General features: G+C 47.4%; 1 protein-coding gene and 1 pseudogene across 1 annotated transcript; both read left to right on the top strand.

The window, feature by feature from the left end:
• Positions 1–1,596: 1,596 nt before the first annotated feature.
• Spn-ps5 (sialophorin, pseudogene 5) lies at positions 1,597–3,845 on the top strand (annotated as a pseudogene).
• Positions 3,846–4,057: 212 nt separating this feature from the next.
• Positions 4,058–15,198, top strand: Spnl1 (sialophorin like 1). The gene is made up of 2 exons (NM_001013868.1): positions 4,058–4,314; positions 13,962–15,198. Exon 2 carries the CDS (start codon positions 14,076–14,078, stop codon positions 15,108–15,110), a length of 1,035 nt encoding a protein of 344 aa, NP_001013890.1. The 5' UTR covers positions 4,058–4,314; positions 13,962–14,075; the 3' UTR covers positions 15,111–15,198.
• The last annotated feature ends 760 nt before the right edge of the window (positions 15,199–15,958 follow it).

Below are 15,958 nucleotides of genomic sequence, written 5' to 3'. Positions count from 1 at the left end.
GTCTGGTCTATTCCTGCTGGAGGTGCCATCGCATTCCCACAAGTTGGTGGGTCCCTGTTGTGTTGGGGCACAGGTGTCCAGTGTGGAAAGAAACTCTTCCTCTGAAACATCGTGTTCTAGAAACGAGACAGACCTTTCATCCATCATGCTAATGCATGTTTGTATAGAATCTGGAGCTAAACCATTCCAAGGTGACCTGCTTCTGTGTCGGGGATTCATATATAGCAGAACAGTTCACTTTTTTTTTTTTATTAACTTGAGTATTTCTTATATACATTTCAAGTGTTATTCCCTTTCCCGGTTTCCGGACAAACATCACCCTCCCCCCTCCCCTTCCTTATGGGTGTTCCCCTCCCAAACCTCCCCCCATTGCCACCCTCCCCGCATAGTCTAGTTCACTGGGGGTTCAGTCTTAGCAGGACCCAGGGCCTCCCCTTCCACTGGTGCTCTTACTAGGATATTCATTGCTACCTATGAGGTCAGAGCCCAGGGTCAGTCCATGTATAGTCTTTAGGTAGTGGCTTAGTCCCTGGAAGCTCTGGTTGCTTGACATTGTTGTACTTTTGGGGTCTCGAGCACCTTCAAGCTCTTCCAGTTCTTTCTCTGATTCCTTCAACGGGGGACCTATTCTCAGTTCAGTGGTTTGCTGCTGGCATTCGCCTCTGTATTTGCTGTATTCTGGCTGTGTCTCTCAGGAGCGATCTACATCCGGCTCCTGTCGGTCTGCACTTCTTTGCTTCATCCATCTTGTCTAATTGGGTGGCTGTATATGTATGGGGCACCTGTGGGGCAGGCTCTGAATGGGTGTTCCTTCAGTCTCTGTTTTAATCTTTGCCTCTCCCTTCCCTGCCAAGGGTATTCTTTTTCCTCATTTAAAGAAGGAGTGAAGCATTCACATTTTGATCATCCGTCTTGAGTTTCCTTTGTTCTAGGGATCTAGGGTAATTCAAGCATTTGGGCTAATAGCCACTTATCAATGAGTGCATACCATGTATGTCTTTCTGTGAGTGGGTTAGCTCAGTCAGGATGATATTTTCCAGTTCCAACCATTTGCCTACGAATTTCATAAACTCGTTGTTTTTGATAGCTGCGTAATATTCCATTGTGTAGATGTACCACATTTTCTGTATCCATTCCTCTGTTGAAGGGCATCTGGGTTCTTTCCAGGTTCTGGCTATTATAAATAAGGCTGCGATGAACATAGTGGAGCACGTGTCTCTTTTATATGTTGAGGCATCTTTTGGGTATATGCCCAAGAGAGGTATGGCTGGATCCTCAGGCAGTTCAATGTCCAATTTTCTGAGGAACCTCCAGACTGATTTCCAGAATGGTTTTACCAGTCTGCAATCCCACCAACAATGGAGGAGTGTTCCTCTTTCTCCACATCCTCGCCAGCATCTGCTGTCACCTGAGTTTTTGATCTTAGCCATTCTCACTGGTGTGAGGTGAAATCTCAGGGTTGTTTTGATTTGCATTTCCCTTATGACTAAAGATGTTGAACATTTCTTTAGGTGTTTCTCAGCCATTCGGCATTCCTCAGCTGTGAATTCTTTGTTTAGCTCTGAACCCCATTTTTTAATAGGGTTATTTGTTTCCCTGCGGTCTAACTTCTTGAGTTCTTTGTATATTTTGGATATAAGGCCTCTATCTGTTATAGGATTGGTAAAGATCTTTTCCCAATCTGTTGGTTGCCGTTTTGTCCTAACCACAGTGTCCTTTGCCTTACAGAAGCTTTGCAGTTTTATGAGATCCCATTTGTCGATTCTTGATCTTAGAGCATAAGCCATTGGTCAGAACAGTTCACTTACTGTGTCTATTGAAAGTCATCCCTCAACACAAGGTTTCTTTGCCACAGACATCTCAATGTTCACAGTTGATAGATGGCATTTGATGCTTTTCAAACCTGACCTGGGAACACACTGTCATTATCTTGCCTCACCAGATATGAAACTGGGGACAGTCTCTCTCTCTCTCTCTCTCTCTCTCTCTCTCTCTCTCTCTCTCTCTCTCTCTCGCCTCCCCCATATGCTAATGATGGCTTCTCCACCTCTTCCTCCTGGGGGTTGATTGATGGCCCACTGTTTTCTGTCACTAGTCCCACCTCCTTCCCCTGTCATTCTTCGCCTCAGGAAGATTGGAAGTGGCAGAGTCATTACATAATGTGGTCCTTGGTATATTTATCATGTGCATGAGTCTACCACATGACATTCCTATAAACCCAGGCATGTCCTCTCAGAGAGTGGTGGTGGAAGGACAGAGGGGGAGGGGATCTAGGCCTCTCCTCCATATCAGCACATGACCTGTGAACTGAGCTCACATTTTCTCTCTCTCCCAAACAGTAGAGTTTCTTATCCCTTCTGACCTGGGAATAACTCAAGATATTGGAGACAGAGGGCCAATTCCAGTCCTGGAGGGCTTTGGTTCTGATGGTTCAGGTGTGCTCTATGACTGAATCATTCTTCAACCCCAGATAAACCATGTGTCTGATCTTGACTTTATTTTTATATTCAGTGAGGTCATCTCATTGCCTGCTTTCTCTTTTCTTTTCTTTTTCGAAGAGGGAGATCAACTGCCCCAGTCCTGACAAAGCCTCAGGAAGAACTGGAGGTACTCGCCCTATCCATGTGCCTTATCCAGTAAGCTGGTCCCAACTCCTGTTCCCAGCTGTCGCTATGGAGATGGCCTTGCTTCTCCTCCTCTTTGGGGGCTTCTGGGCGAGCCAAGCAAATCTGCAGAATATGCGGATGTTGCCATTTACTCTGCATAGCATGTCCCCAAGTACCTCTGAAGCCTTGAGTACCAACTCATCAATCGCTATGTTGCCAGGGAGAGTGGACCCAAAGGAGAGTATCAGCCCCTGGAGGCAGACCCCAGTCCCAGCTTCCTCGACCCCCTTGGGAACTCCAGAATTGTTTTCTTTTGAGACACCAGCTGATACCAGCAGGAGCACCCCAGTACCTGAGCCTACAACCTCTCAGGACATTTACAACACGGAATTATCAATACTAGTTCAAAAATTATCAGATGTAGTTAGTAACTCTCCTCTCACCATAACTAATCCTGTGACAAACAGAACTGTGGCATCTACCTTTTTAGAAACCTTTAAAGGGACCAGTGCACCTCGGGTGACTGTGACAACGAGCTCTTCCATGGCCAGTGGACCCTCTGTGGCTAGAACTGTAAGCTCCAAGACCAGTGGCCCTCCAGTCTCTATGGCTATTGGTGGCACCCAAGGCTCTGGTACAAAAATATCCACGTCTACCCCAAATCCCATAACCACCATGTAACCACGCCAAGGATTTAGTGGCATGTGGCTGCTCCCCATGCTCATTGCCTTGGTGATGGTTTTGGCACCAGAGGCACAAGGGAAGGACCCTGAGCAGAGGTGGAAAACAATATAGGGTGATGGATGCCTGGGCTGGACCAGCCCGGGTTCCTGATGAAGAGGCTACAACTGGAACAGGAACAGGGAGCAACATGTGTTCTGGAGCACCAGAGACGGACGGCTGTGGGCAGCGGCACAACCTCTCCACTTTCTTCAGCAGATGGAAGTCTAGCCAGGGCTCCTAAGAAGAGCTGAAACCTGGGAAGGATCCAAACCTGAAGGAGGAGAAAGAGCCTCTGGTAGGCAGTGAGGACAAAGCTATGGAAACCCCAACTTCTGACAAGCCACAAGTCAAAGATGGGGCTGCACCCCAATCCCTATGAGTAGCTGTATTCACTTAGTCTGCTCCTTAACCTCAAATCTGTTGTCAGCTGCCTCACACTCTGCATTTGTGAATATTTGTGGACCAGATCCATTTGGTCATTCATTATTCAGCCGTTCATCCCCCCACAACACCTGCTGTTTTCCACCTCCCCTTCCTCCAGGCTCCCTTTGAATCTCCACAAGGATCAACTTAGTTGACCCCCATTTTCCAAGGATCCTCCTTGGAATGCTGGGATCTGACCAGAAGAATGAAAACTCCGGTGGAGGGCATTATGACATATAAACACCCCCACCCCACCCTCAGCAGGGGATCCCTGAGGACTGCTTCTCAACTTCCATTTGTTTTGGGGACAGCTTAGAGCCTGGATGTAGCCATCCAGTTTGCCCTTGGGTGAACTGTGACCTGTGACTTTTCCCAGAGCACTCTGATTTTGGGCTGGCTGGTAGCTGCTGAGGGTAGCCTGTCAGAGATCAGTCACTTCTCCTGGATGTAGGGATGAGGAGACTTCCTGGCTCCATGTGGTCCCTGTACCTGCTTTGTCCACTCGGAAGTATGGTTTATGTGCAAGATAGGACAATTTAGATGATGGCTGTGAACAGTACTGGTGAGTATAGACCATGGAGAGAGCAGGGGAGATGCTGGTGAGTTCACAGGGAGGGGCACGAGAGCAGCTATGCTCTCGGATCCCCTCATTGTGCTCAGAAAGGGTACAGCTGAAAACCTAAGTTTGTCTGTAGTCCCCAAAAGAATGCAAATGTGATGGGGACTAGAAGTCTACATACTCGTGCCATCAACAATGAGTTCTTCAGCTAAGCTACCACAGCCTTTCCTCAAAGGCTCCCTCAGACTAGCACACGCCACACCCACACCTTGCACTCACCAACAGGCCACATGCAAGAAGGTGGAGAGGAGTCAGTCCCAGCACGGACTGTGTGGTACAAAACCAATGCATTTGATGCATTCCCTATAGGCTCACTTTGTCCAGTTCCTCTGAAGTCCTTCCCATCTGGGGACTAAGAGACAGGCTCAGGGGGTGGGACATGGATACCCTAAGGGTCTCGATAGGGGACAGACCACAATTGTGCTGTTTCTGCCTCTGATACCAGCCCGGCTTGTGGTCCAAACGTGGTTGCTGGAAGAGCTGTCCAAGGGGAAGTTGTTGAGTGAGAGGACACTGTCCTTGAGAACAGTCTGACCTACAAAAAGAGATGTGTGTGTGGCCTGAGTGGAAAAGGGGAAGGTGGGAGGGAGGGAAGAAGGAATGGAAAGGGACTGAGATCAGCTGCCACCACATCATCGTCTCCTCCCCAAGTCTGTGGGAAGAGGAAGGGCCTAGATGTGCACACCTGTGCCACACCGAACCTATTTCTTACTGCTCAAGAGGCGCTAGATGCACACTGCAGCTGGACAGGGAGCCACTGCCTCTCCCATATACTGGGAGATCTCCCCTTTCTGTCTGGGTCTACCCCCGCTCATCTACTTGGATTCCCATTCTCTGGGTCAGTGAGCACACTGGCAGTGGATCCACCCCTCATGGATCAGAGCCAGGGGAACAAATGGGAACTCCATGTGAGGGCCCCAGACATGGTGGGCAGGTGGTGCTGGATGCATTCTGGGCCCTTTCTATGGATTGGATCTCCCCTGCTACAGTGGACATCATGGACACACTCAGTTAGCCTGGTAGGCTCCAGTGTACTCTGAAGTAGCCATCAACCTGTATAGCTTGTTGGGTTCCAGGAGAACACAGGAAGGGTGTTCCCCCAACTCTCTCCCCTTCACAATCCTGCAGGCATAAGATGTGTCAAGCTGTTTGCACTTGTTTTCCCTTGCTGGGTCCCTACTCTGGGCCTTGGTATTCTGTGCAGCCCCTCTCCTTGGCCAACAGCTAAGAGCAAACTTAGAACAGGAGCGAATTAGGGGAATCCAATGGTTTTATTAAAAGAAGACACAGTAAAGGCTTGAAAGACCCTCAGAGAGAATCTTCCTCTCAGGAGGGAGATCCTCAAGCCCAATGACCAGTCTGAGTCCACAGGCTGCAATCTGCAAGAGGGTTTATTTTGGGGTACACAGGTACCTGTGGGCGTCCCAGTCAGCTTGAGAGGACTGGCGTGCCTAGCAGAACCAGGGATGGGTTTTTATAGGGTACTGGGGAGCAGAAGCAGGCTTACAGAAGGAGATGCATGGTTGGTGGATTCAAGTGAGGTGAGGATGTATGGTTACACCCAATTGGCTATTCAAATGAGATTGCCACACAGCAAGAGAATACGTGCAGGTTGGGGCATCCAGAATGTCAGGGGCTAGGGGCTTATCTCTTGTTAGGTGGCCCAAAAAGCAATACCAATAATTTAGACTGGCTTCTGTATTTTGTTTTCTTTTATGGTCTGTTTCGTCTAAATGATGGGTCAGCTTGTCCCACACAGCTTGGACACATCTGAACTTTCCCAGGCTTATTTTAGTTCTGAGTCTGTGTATCTAAAAACTTACTTTTTACTTCTATAGTTGAGGGCCTTGGGCTTGTACAATTCCCTTTCTGGGAGGGGGTCTTTCATTCCCCCATTTTCTTTTTGTCCTTTAGTGGAATCTTCCACTCAACTTGTTTAAGGTACCTCTGTTTCTTGTTGTTTTACCATCTGATACTGTTGTCTCAGCACAAAAGTTTGAATGACTGAAAGTCTGTATCTCTTATTATTCTTGTCTGATCTGCATAGAAACAACATTTTTCTTTTAGTGTAGCACACAGACTCTTTCTTTAAGGAATATCAGGTCTAATCTTCTCCTATTCTGAAGGACTACCTCTGAGAGGGAGGTTAGGTATTCTTGGAGGTCAGCTAAAAAGTCTTTCACTCTTTTTATATCTGAGTCAATGGCAGTTCTGAATTCTCTATAAGCTTTGCATTGTAGGGCAACCGCAGATGTCCTTGTGCTGCCCTTGCAGCACCTAGATAGCCTTAAATAATTCTCAAATCTCTTTTGTGTCTTATTTTGTGTCTTTAGCATCAGGATTCCAATCTGGACACTATCTGAACCTATACACCAAGGTCTTTTAGAACTTCTAAACTTATATAGGTTGTGATCCCTGAGGCACAGTCCCAAGAAGTGTTAGGAGTATTAACATATGCAATGTTACATCATTTGTAATAAAAATCAAGCCTATCCTTACACCTATTCTGAGGGAACCCAGGGCAAACATGAAATTCTTGTTTCTAAAACACACTCCTCAAATGAGCATTATAGCAACCTCCCAGTCACGTCTCTGATGTATCCACTTATCTGATGTGTAAGTTTAGGGAGCTTTTTGAAGATCTGAGTGTCCCTCTAGGTCCCAGCTCTCAGCCCCAACAGCTAGTACGCTGTTGGTGAGGGCTGAGACTTGATGGCTGTCAGGGTGGTCAGTAGCACCAAGTATGGTCCTTTCCAGTGAGGCTCGAGTGTCTGGGTTCGGTGCCATCGTATGTAGCCGAGTCTCCAACCTGGAACTGATGAGATGTCTCAGAGGTCCCTGGGGCATAGGCTGCTGTCAGCTGTGAGCAGATTTCTTTCTGTATCACCTGTAGGTCTTTTAGCCTGGCATACAAATCATTATTACTATGACATGTTGGTTCAGTAACATCATCTAATACAATCAGAGAAGCTGAGGCCCCATATAAGATCTCAAAGGGGGTAAAGCTGAGTCTGGAAGAGGTATTTCTTGCTCTGAAGAGAGCAAGAGGGAAGGAGTACCACCCAGCCTGTGCCAGTCTCCATGGTCAATTTGGTCAGGGTCTCTTTTAAAATTTTATTTATTTATTTTACCTGTCTTGAACTTTGAGGTCTGTAAATACAACGTAATTTCCAATCGACCTCTAAATACTTGGCCATACCCTGGCTTACCTTGGCAACGAAAGTAGGGCCATTGTCTGACCAGATTACCTTGGGCACTCCAGACCTGTGGAAGATTTCTTCTAGTATCTTCTTGATGACTATTGAGGCCGTCTCTTGCTTGGTGGGGAAAGCTTCTATCTATTCCTGAAGAGATATCTATAAACACTAGGAGACATTTGAAATCATATTTTCCTGGTTTTATCTCTGTGAAGTCCACTTCTCAGTAGTATCCAGGCTGTTCCCCACGGCCTACCTTGGTTCTCCTACCACAGTCAACTTTCCTGAAAACAGTTACCTTTTGGCATGGTATACATCAGTGCACTATCTGTTCCACGAGATACTTGAGACCTGTGACATAATATTTAGTTTTGAAAACGTCTGGATGAGTTTGCTTACCCCTAAGTGAGTCCATTGATGCATTTGTTTTACCATGGCCTCTGCCTGTAAAAATTGTAGCAGGATCTTCTTTCTCGTTGAGGTGTACCAGAGTCTCTTCCTCGGCCTGACTGTGTCATGGAGGGCCCTTAACATAGCCAGAATCTCTCCTTTTCTTGTCCTCAGATGTCAGCAGGCCCCTCTGCTGATGGGCTGTAGCAAAGGCATACCTGCTGTCCACATAAATGTTAAGTCTCTTTCTCAGCTCAAGGGCTTTGGTGAGGGGAGCAAGCTCTACCCTCTGAGTAGTGCTGCCTTCTGGTAGGGCCTGAGCCCAAATGACTCTGTTTCCATCTACCACTGCTGTCCCAGCCCATCTTTTTCTATGAACCAGATGACATCTACCCCCTCTGCTGGCTGATCAGTCAGATCTTTATGCCACTCCTCTGCTTTAGTGAGCTCCTGCTGACAGTCATGAAGGGGGGTGTCTAGGTCGGGGTCCGGGAGCAGGGTTGCAGGGTTTAGACTCGTAGGGGCAGTCTGGAATCACAAGGAACAAGTGGGATACCCGGCCCACGCCAAGGTCCACCGTTCTTCGGGTAGTCCATGAGTATCGTTTTTTGTCGGTAGTCCCCTGTACTCAAGGTCTTTTGCTGGACACTAGCCCATTTGGGCGTAGGAGCACAGAGTGTTGGGCCCCCGTATTCACAAAACAACTGGGCGGGCTTCTCTTCTATCTTTGCGCATAGCCAGCACTCTAGGACCAAGAGGCTTGCCTTCTGGGCTGCTGGAGAGGCCCCTCTTGTTCTTCCTGGGGCAGTCCCTGACCCAGTGTCCTTTTTCCTTGCGATAGGCACACTGATCTTTAGCTAGGAATTCTCTTCTGTTGCCAGGTACTGTCTTCCTAGGTTCCCTAACTACTGTGGCCAGTATATATTCCTCTCCTGTCTTTTATCTCTCTTTAGCTCTCTAGCTTCTTTTTCTTTTTGTCTCTTTTCTTCCCTAGCTTCCTGCTCTTTTTACCTTCTTTTCTCTTTTTCTTCTTCAGTCTCTCTCATATCTTCTGCATCTTCCTCTACAGCTATTAGATGCTGTCCACTTATGTAACCACACTTCAACTTTACTTTTTCTGTAACTTACACTAACTCTCAGCAACTTAGCTTAACCCTTCAAATTTTTGTAACTTTCTCTCTTTATCTTTTCTTTATCTTAGCCAGATTGGTGGGGCATTTTTTTAGCCCCTCAGAGACCCACCCTTGGAGTCTGGCGGCAGACCCAGAGCACTCCCTACCTTTAGGCGTATTGAAGTCAACAGGTAGAAGTGAGGGCCTTCCATCCGTGTCTGGAACATTCTTTCTGGCCTCCAGTAGGATTCCGTCTTTCCTCAGTGGTAAAGAAGACCTGTAACAGTTACTAACAAGCATCTCAAATGGGATGGTGAGAAAACAAGAGAATCTTGAGAATAGAGGTCTACTGAAGAGGGCAAACAGCTAAACCAGGGGGCCTTCTTGGACAAAAAGGCCATTGTACAAATAAGTACAAGCTTTGTCTATGAAACAGAAAGGCGAGCAGAGAGGCAGCCGATCTGTTATCGACTATCTCTCTAGACTTAGATTTTCCCTCAAGGAGTATCTCTCTTCAGTGTCAGCTCTGTGGCTTTGCCTCTCAAGAGAACCAGCCTCCAAATGACACTAGGCTTCTAGTAACAACTAATAACAAAAGGATGGAGAGATGGTTAGAACCTGGGTGCTAGATGCCAGGTAGCTGACAAAAGAATTGTAACCAGTTCACCTGGGGCTATCAGGACCTCAGTAGCAGCCCTTTACCAAACTGTCTCACTGGGTTAAAGGCCCATGGAAAAGAAAACATTAATCCTGATCTTGGCCACCGCCAAAGCCTGAATTCTAAATCTTGACTGGCAAAACAAAACAAAATTCTTTACAGTTTGTGTAGATTCTTTGAAACTATTTTAGGGGCTCTTTTTGTCCCCCAACCTGGGGCATTTTGACAACAGGGGCAGGAACTAGCTGCTGTGGGCATAGGATCAAAGGCACTCTCCATGTTAATGATGACCAACACAAAAAGTAATTTAATGCTGGAGACTGACTCCTCTCTTGGAATAGGGCCAGCAGATAAGGCAGGCTCCCTTAAAGAACTTCTCTTAATGAACACTCTCCTTCTGTGAGCAAGTGTTGAAGGTCTGGCCACTGAAAGCAGCAACTGGAATTTTTTTTTCAGGGCCAAAAGTCTCATAAAACAACCACTAACTCCACACTATCTTTTTGTTGTCAAAGCGTTAACCTCGGCCGGCCTCCTCACCTTGAAACTCCTCTTATGCTGACTTGGCCAGAGCTGTGCTGCTGTCCATGCACAGCCTGCAGCTTGCTAGCAGGCCTACATGCTTGCCACCCTCAGCCCCTATATTTTCCTACTCTGTGCTGTCCCTTCCTTAGAAGCTGTGAATGTTTAAGCAACAGGGAGAATTTTTCTTCAGGATCTAAGGTAAAGCTTTCAGGCTCTTGTTAATACCTGCTTCAGACAGGGTCACTCACTAACCTGGAGTTCTTCATACACAACTCTTAACAGCAGCTAGACTGGACAAGGGGAGCAAAGGGAGGGGCATCTCTCCTTGGGGAGGAGCCTCAAGAGAGAAAGATAAAACTCCCCGGCAGAAAACAATTTTTCTCAAACAAATTATTTTTAACTTTTAAGTTAAGTACCAAGAGGACCAAGTAAAACTCCTTGACAAACAAAGCAAACAGTTTCATGATTTTAAACACAGTCGTCCGTCCAAGATTTTAAACACGGTCGTCTGTCCAAAGTCCAAAAACGAAACAAAAGCCAAAAAGACACTGGACAATACCACAGAAAACAAACCAGACAAACAAGACCAAGACAAAGCATCCTGTAACCAATTTCCACAGATGTTCAAAGAAAATTAGGACACAAAAAAGACAAACAATTCCAACAGTCAAACAAGCAACAGACAGAGGCGCCGCGTGGCTTCGGTGTCAAACTGAAACCAAAAATTCAGTGGATCCGGCTCTCTCCTCTCTCCTCCAACCCAAAACCACTTATCCTTCCGATACGGGCTGAGCCCCGAAAAACCGGGCTCCAAACACCCTTGGAACGTCTTCCAGGGCTGCGGGGGAGAAGTCGGAGCTCATCAGCTCCTTCTCTGGCCCGCCCAAATACAAACGGTCTAGACCCAAGCCAAGTAACTAAGCATTTACAGAACAAGTCACAAAGCAAGACAAGACAGGACAAGACAAACGCTGGCCAGCTTACCTCCCGGTGGGTGGTCGGCGGTCTCTGGGTAGAGGATCTCCCATCCCGGACGAGCCCCCATATGAAAGACCCTCAGAGAGAATCTTCCTCTCAGGAGGGAGATCCTCAGGCCAATGACCAGTCTGAGTCCACAGGCTGCAATCTGCAAGAGGGTTTATTTTGGGGTACACAGGTACCTATGGCGTCCCAGTCATCTCTAGAGGACTGGCATGCCTAGCAGAACCAGGGACAGGTTTTTATAGGGTATTGGGGAGCAGAAGCAGGCTTACAGAAGGAGATGCATGGTTGGTGGATTCAAGTGAGGCACGGATGTATGGTTACACCCAATTGGCTATTCAAATGAGGTTGCCACACAGCAAGAGAATACGTGCAGGTTGGGCCGCCCAGAATGTCAGGGGCTAGGGGCTTATCTCTTGTTAGGTGGCCCATAAAGCAATACCAATAATTTAGACTGGTTTCTGTATTTTGTTTTCTTTTATGGTCTGTTTCGTCTAAATGATGGGTCAGCTTGTCCCACACAGCTTGGACACATCTGAACTTTCCCAGGCTTATTTTAGTTCTGAGTCTGTGTATCTAAAAACTTACTTTTTACTTCTATAGTTGAGGGCCTTGGGCTTGTACAATTCCCTTTCTGGGAGGGGGTCTTTCAGGCTCATGGTGTTGATGTGAAGTGATTTCTTCCCACTAAGCAGAATGTCAAAGTGAAGAAATTCAATGAAGGACAGGAATATGGGAAGAACTATGACTCTCTTAAGATAGAATCCTCATTTAATCTGTACACACATGGATGGATGAACAAGATTCCCACTGTCTCTCCCTACTATCCAAAAACCCCATCCAAGGGAACAAGCTAGGCTGGATTAGCAGGGAATGAAGCCCCTGTTGAGCTTGACTCTAGTCTAGCATGGTGAAGAGACATGAGAACAGTGCAATAAGTAGAAGACCTCTGATGCTCTCTGGTTCCCTGGGAGAGGTCAGGGTGAGCTCCACCAGCCTCACAGACTACAGTGAAATGCTACTTCTCATCATTTTCCACTGACCCAGGGAGACAGGGGTGGCTTGAGCCATGAGTGGTTCTCACTTCTGGCACCAAGTGTCTGTCACACATATTGTATGCTATGGCCCATTCTGGGAACGGTGCCATGTTCATCGTTTGACTGGGGAGTTACACTTGTCAAACAGTAATACAGGTGACCTACAGCGAACTCACAGATGACGGAAACTATCCTTAAAGGTTGCTTTACCATGATTTTCAGTACAAATACAAACCATGAAAGCAGGGCATTAAGATCCTTCTGAATTTTTGGTTTTTAAGTAGGAATTTTCAGAAAAGTTACCACAGGAATAACTGCCTTCTGGAAGAAAAGTGTTCATAGTGACATAGTTTTATTGACCCTGCAATGTCTGCTTTTCTTCTGATTTTGAAGCAGAATTCACCTAGGGTTGGATTGTTGACCCAGTAATAGGGAACGTGAGCTGGATTAGAACATCATGAGACAGATTCGATTACCTACTGATTACATGCATTTTGCCTTTGAATCCTGCTCAGTATGAGAGGAACAATATGTTCAGACATTTGGTGTGTATGCTCCACTGAGAAGACAATGAGCAAGACTACCACTTGTAGAATTATGACTTAAGGCCCCTTAGTTGAAATTCCACCCATGCAGGGCTGTAAAATGGAGCCAAAGACCCTCAGTTAGCCCTGGATAGCCAGGTCTGGTCTATACCTGCTGGAGGTGCCATCGCATTCCCACAAGTTGGTGGGTCCCTGTTGTGTTGGGGCACAGGTGTCCAGTCTGGAAAGACACTCATCCTCTGAAACATCGTGTGCTAGAAACGAGACAGACCTTTCATCCATCATGCTAATGTGTGTGTAGAATCTGGAGCTAAACCATTCCAAGGTGACCTGCTTCTGTGACAGGGATTCATATATAGCAGAACAGTTCACTTACTTTGTCTGTTGAAAGTCATCCCTCAACACAAGGTTTCTTTGCCTCAGACATCTCAATGCTCACAGTTGATAGGTGGCATTTGCTGACTTTCAAACCTGACCTGGGGGCACGGTGTCATTGTCTTGCCTCACCAGGTATGAAATGGGGACAGAGTCTCTCTCTCTCTCTCTCTCTCTCTCTCTCTCTCTCTCTCTCTCTCTCTCCCCCTCTCTGTCTCTCTCTTGCCTCCTCCATATCCTAATGATGGCTTCTCTACCTCTTCCTCATGGGGGTTGATTGATGGCCCACTGTTTTCTGTCACTAGTCCCACCTCCTTCCCCTGTCATTCTTCTCCTAACTGAGGAAGTTGGAAGTGGCAGAGTCATTACATAATGTGGTCCTTGGCATATTTATCATGTGCATGAGTATACCACATGACATTCCTATAAACCCAGGCATGTCCTCTGAGAGAGTGGTGGTGGAAGGACAGAGGGGGAGGGGATCTAGGTCTCTCCTCCATGTCAGCACATGACCTGTGAACTGAGCTCACATTTTCTCTCTCTCCCAAACAGTAGAGTTTCTTATACCTTCTGGCCTGGGAATAACTTAAGATATTGGGGACAGAGGGGCAATTCCAGTCCTTGAGGGATTTGGTTCTCATGGTTGCGGTGTGCTCACATGACTGAATCATTCTTCCACCCCAAGATCAACCATATGTCTGATCTTGACTTTATCTTTATATTCAGTGAGGTCATCTCATTGCCTGCTTTTTCTTTTCTTTTCTTTTTCGAAGAGGGAGATCAACCGCCCCAGCCCTGACAAAACCTCAGGAAGAACTGGAGGTACTCGCCCTGGCCCTGTGCCTTATCCAGTAAGCTGGTCCCAACTCCTGCTCCCAGCTGTCACTATGGAGATGGCCTTGCTTCTCCTCCTCTTTGGGGGCTTCTGGGCCCTGGTGGTGAGCCAAGAAAATCTGCAGAATATGTCGATGTTGCCATTTTCTCTGCATAGCACATCCCCAATTGCTATGTTGCCAGGGAGAGTGGACCCAAAGGAGAGTATCAGCCCCTGGAGGCAGACCCCAGTCCCAGCTTCCTCGACCCCCTTGGGAACTCCAGAATTGTTTTCTTTTGAGACACCAGCTGATACCAGCAGGAGCACCCTAGTACCTGAGCCTACAACCTCTCAGGACATTTACAACACGGAATTGTCAATGCTGGTTCAAAAATTATCAGATGTACTTAGTGACCCTCCTGTCACCGTAAGTAATCCTGCGACAAACAGAACTGTGGCATCTACCTCTTTAGAAACCTTTAAAGAGGCTAGTGCACCTCCCGAGACTGTGACAACAAGCTCTACCATGGACAAAGGATCCTATGTGGCTATAACTGTAAACTCCAAGACCAGTGGCCCTCCAGTCACTATGGCTATTGGTGGCACCCCAGGCTCCAGTACAAAAATATCCACATCTCCCCCAACTGCCACAAACACCATGTCACCACGCCAAGGATTTAGTGGCATGTGGCTGCTCCCCATGGTCATTGCCTTGGTGGTGATTTTCGCCGTCATTATGGTACTGCGGCTGTGGCACCAGAGGCACAAGGGAAGGAGCCTGAGCAGAGGTGGAATACTAAATAGGATGATGGATGCCTGGGCTGGGCCAGACCGGGTTCCTGATGAAGAGGCCACAACCGGATCAGGAACAGGGAACAAGTGCTCTGGAGCACTGAAGTCCGATGGCTGTGGGCGGCGGCCCAACCTCTCCAATTTCTTCAGCAGATGGAAGTCTAGCCAGTGCTCCTTAGAAGAGCTGAAACCTGGGAAGGATCCAAACCTGAAGGGGGAGAAAGAGCCTCTGGTATGCAGTGAGGACAAAGCTATGGAAACCCCAACTTCTGACAAGCCACAAGTCAAAGATGGGGCTGCACCTCAATCCCAATGAGTAGCTGTATTCACCTAGTCTGCTCCTTAACCCCAAATCTGTTGTCAGCTGCCTCACACTCTGCATTTGTGAATATTTGTGGACCAGATCCATTTGTTCATTCATTATTCAGCTGTTCACCCCCCAAACCCTGCTGTTTTCCACCTCCCCTTCCTTCGTGCTCCGTTTGAATCTCCACAAGGAAAAGCTTAGTTGACCCCCATTTTCCAAGGATCCCCCTTGGAATGCTGGGATCTGACCAGAAGAATGAAACCTTCAGAGGAGGGCACTATGACATATACACACCCCCATTCCCACCCCTACCCCCAGCAGGGGCCCCCTGAGGACTGCTTCTTAACGACCATTTGCTTTGGGGACAGCTTAGAGCCTGAATGTAGCCATCCAGTTTGCCCTTGGGTGAACTGTGACCTGTGACTTTGCCCAGAGCACTCTGATTTTGGGCTGGCTGGTAGCTGCTGGGGGTAGCCTGCCAGAGATCAGTCACTTCTCCTGGAGGTAGGGATGAGGAGACTTCCTGGCTCCATGTGGTCCCTGCACCTGCTTTGTCCACTCGGAAATATGGTTTATGTGCAAGATAGGACAATTTAGATGATGGCTGTGAACAGTACTGGTGAGTATAGACCATGGAAAGATCAGGGGAGATGCTGGTGAGTTCAAAGGGAGGGGCACAGGAGCTGCTGAGCACTAGGATCCCCTCATTGTGCTCAGACAGGGTACAGCTGAAAACCTAAGTTTGTCTGTAGTCCCCAAAAGAATGCAAACGTGATGGGGCCTAGAAGTCTATATACTTGTGCCTTCAAGAATGAGTTCTTCAGCTAAGCTACCACAGCCTTTCCTCAAAGTCTCCC

This window comes from Rattus norvegicus, chromosome 12 (assembly GCF_036323735.1).
Source record: "Rattus norvegicus strain BN/NHsdMcwi chromosome 12, GRCr8, whole genome shotgun sequence".
NCBI lineage: Eukaryota > Metazoa > Chordata > Mammalia > Rodentia > Muridae > Rattus > Rattus norvegicus.
The sequence above is the reverse complement of the archived record's forward strand: the minus strand, read 5'-3'. Positions and strand labels throughout refer to the sequence as shown.

Coding starts and splice junctions, on each gene's coding strand:
- Spnl1 (NM_001013868.1), top strand. CDS start 14,076: ATGGAGATGGCCTTGCTTCTCCTCCTCTTTGGGGGCTTCTGGGCCCTG.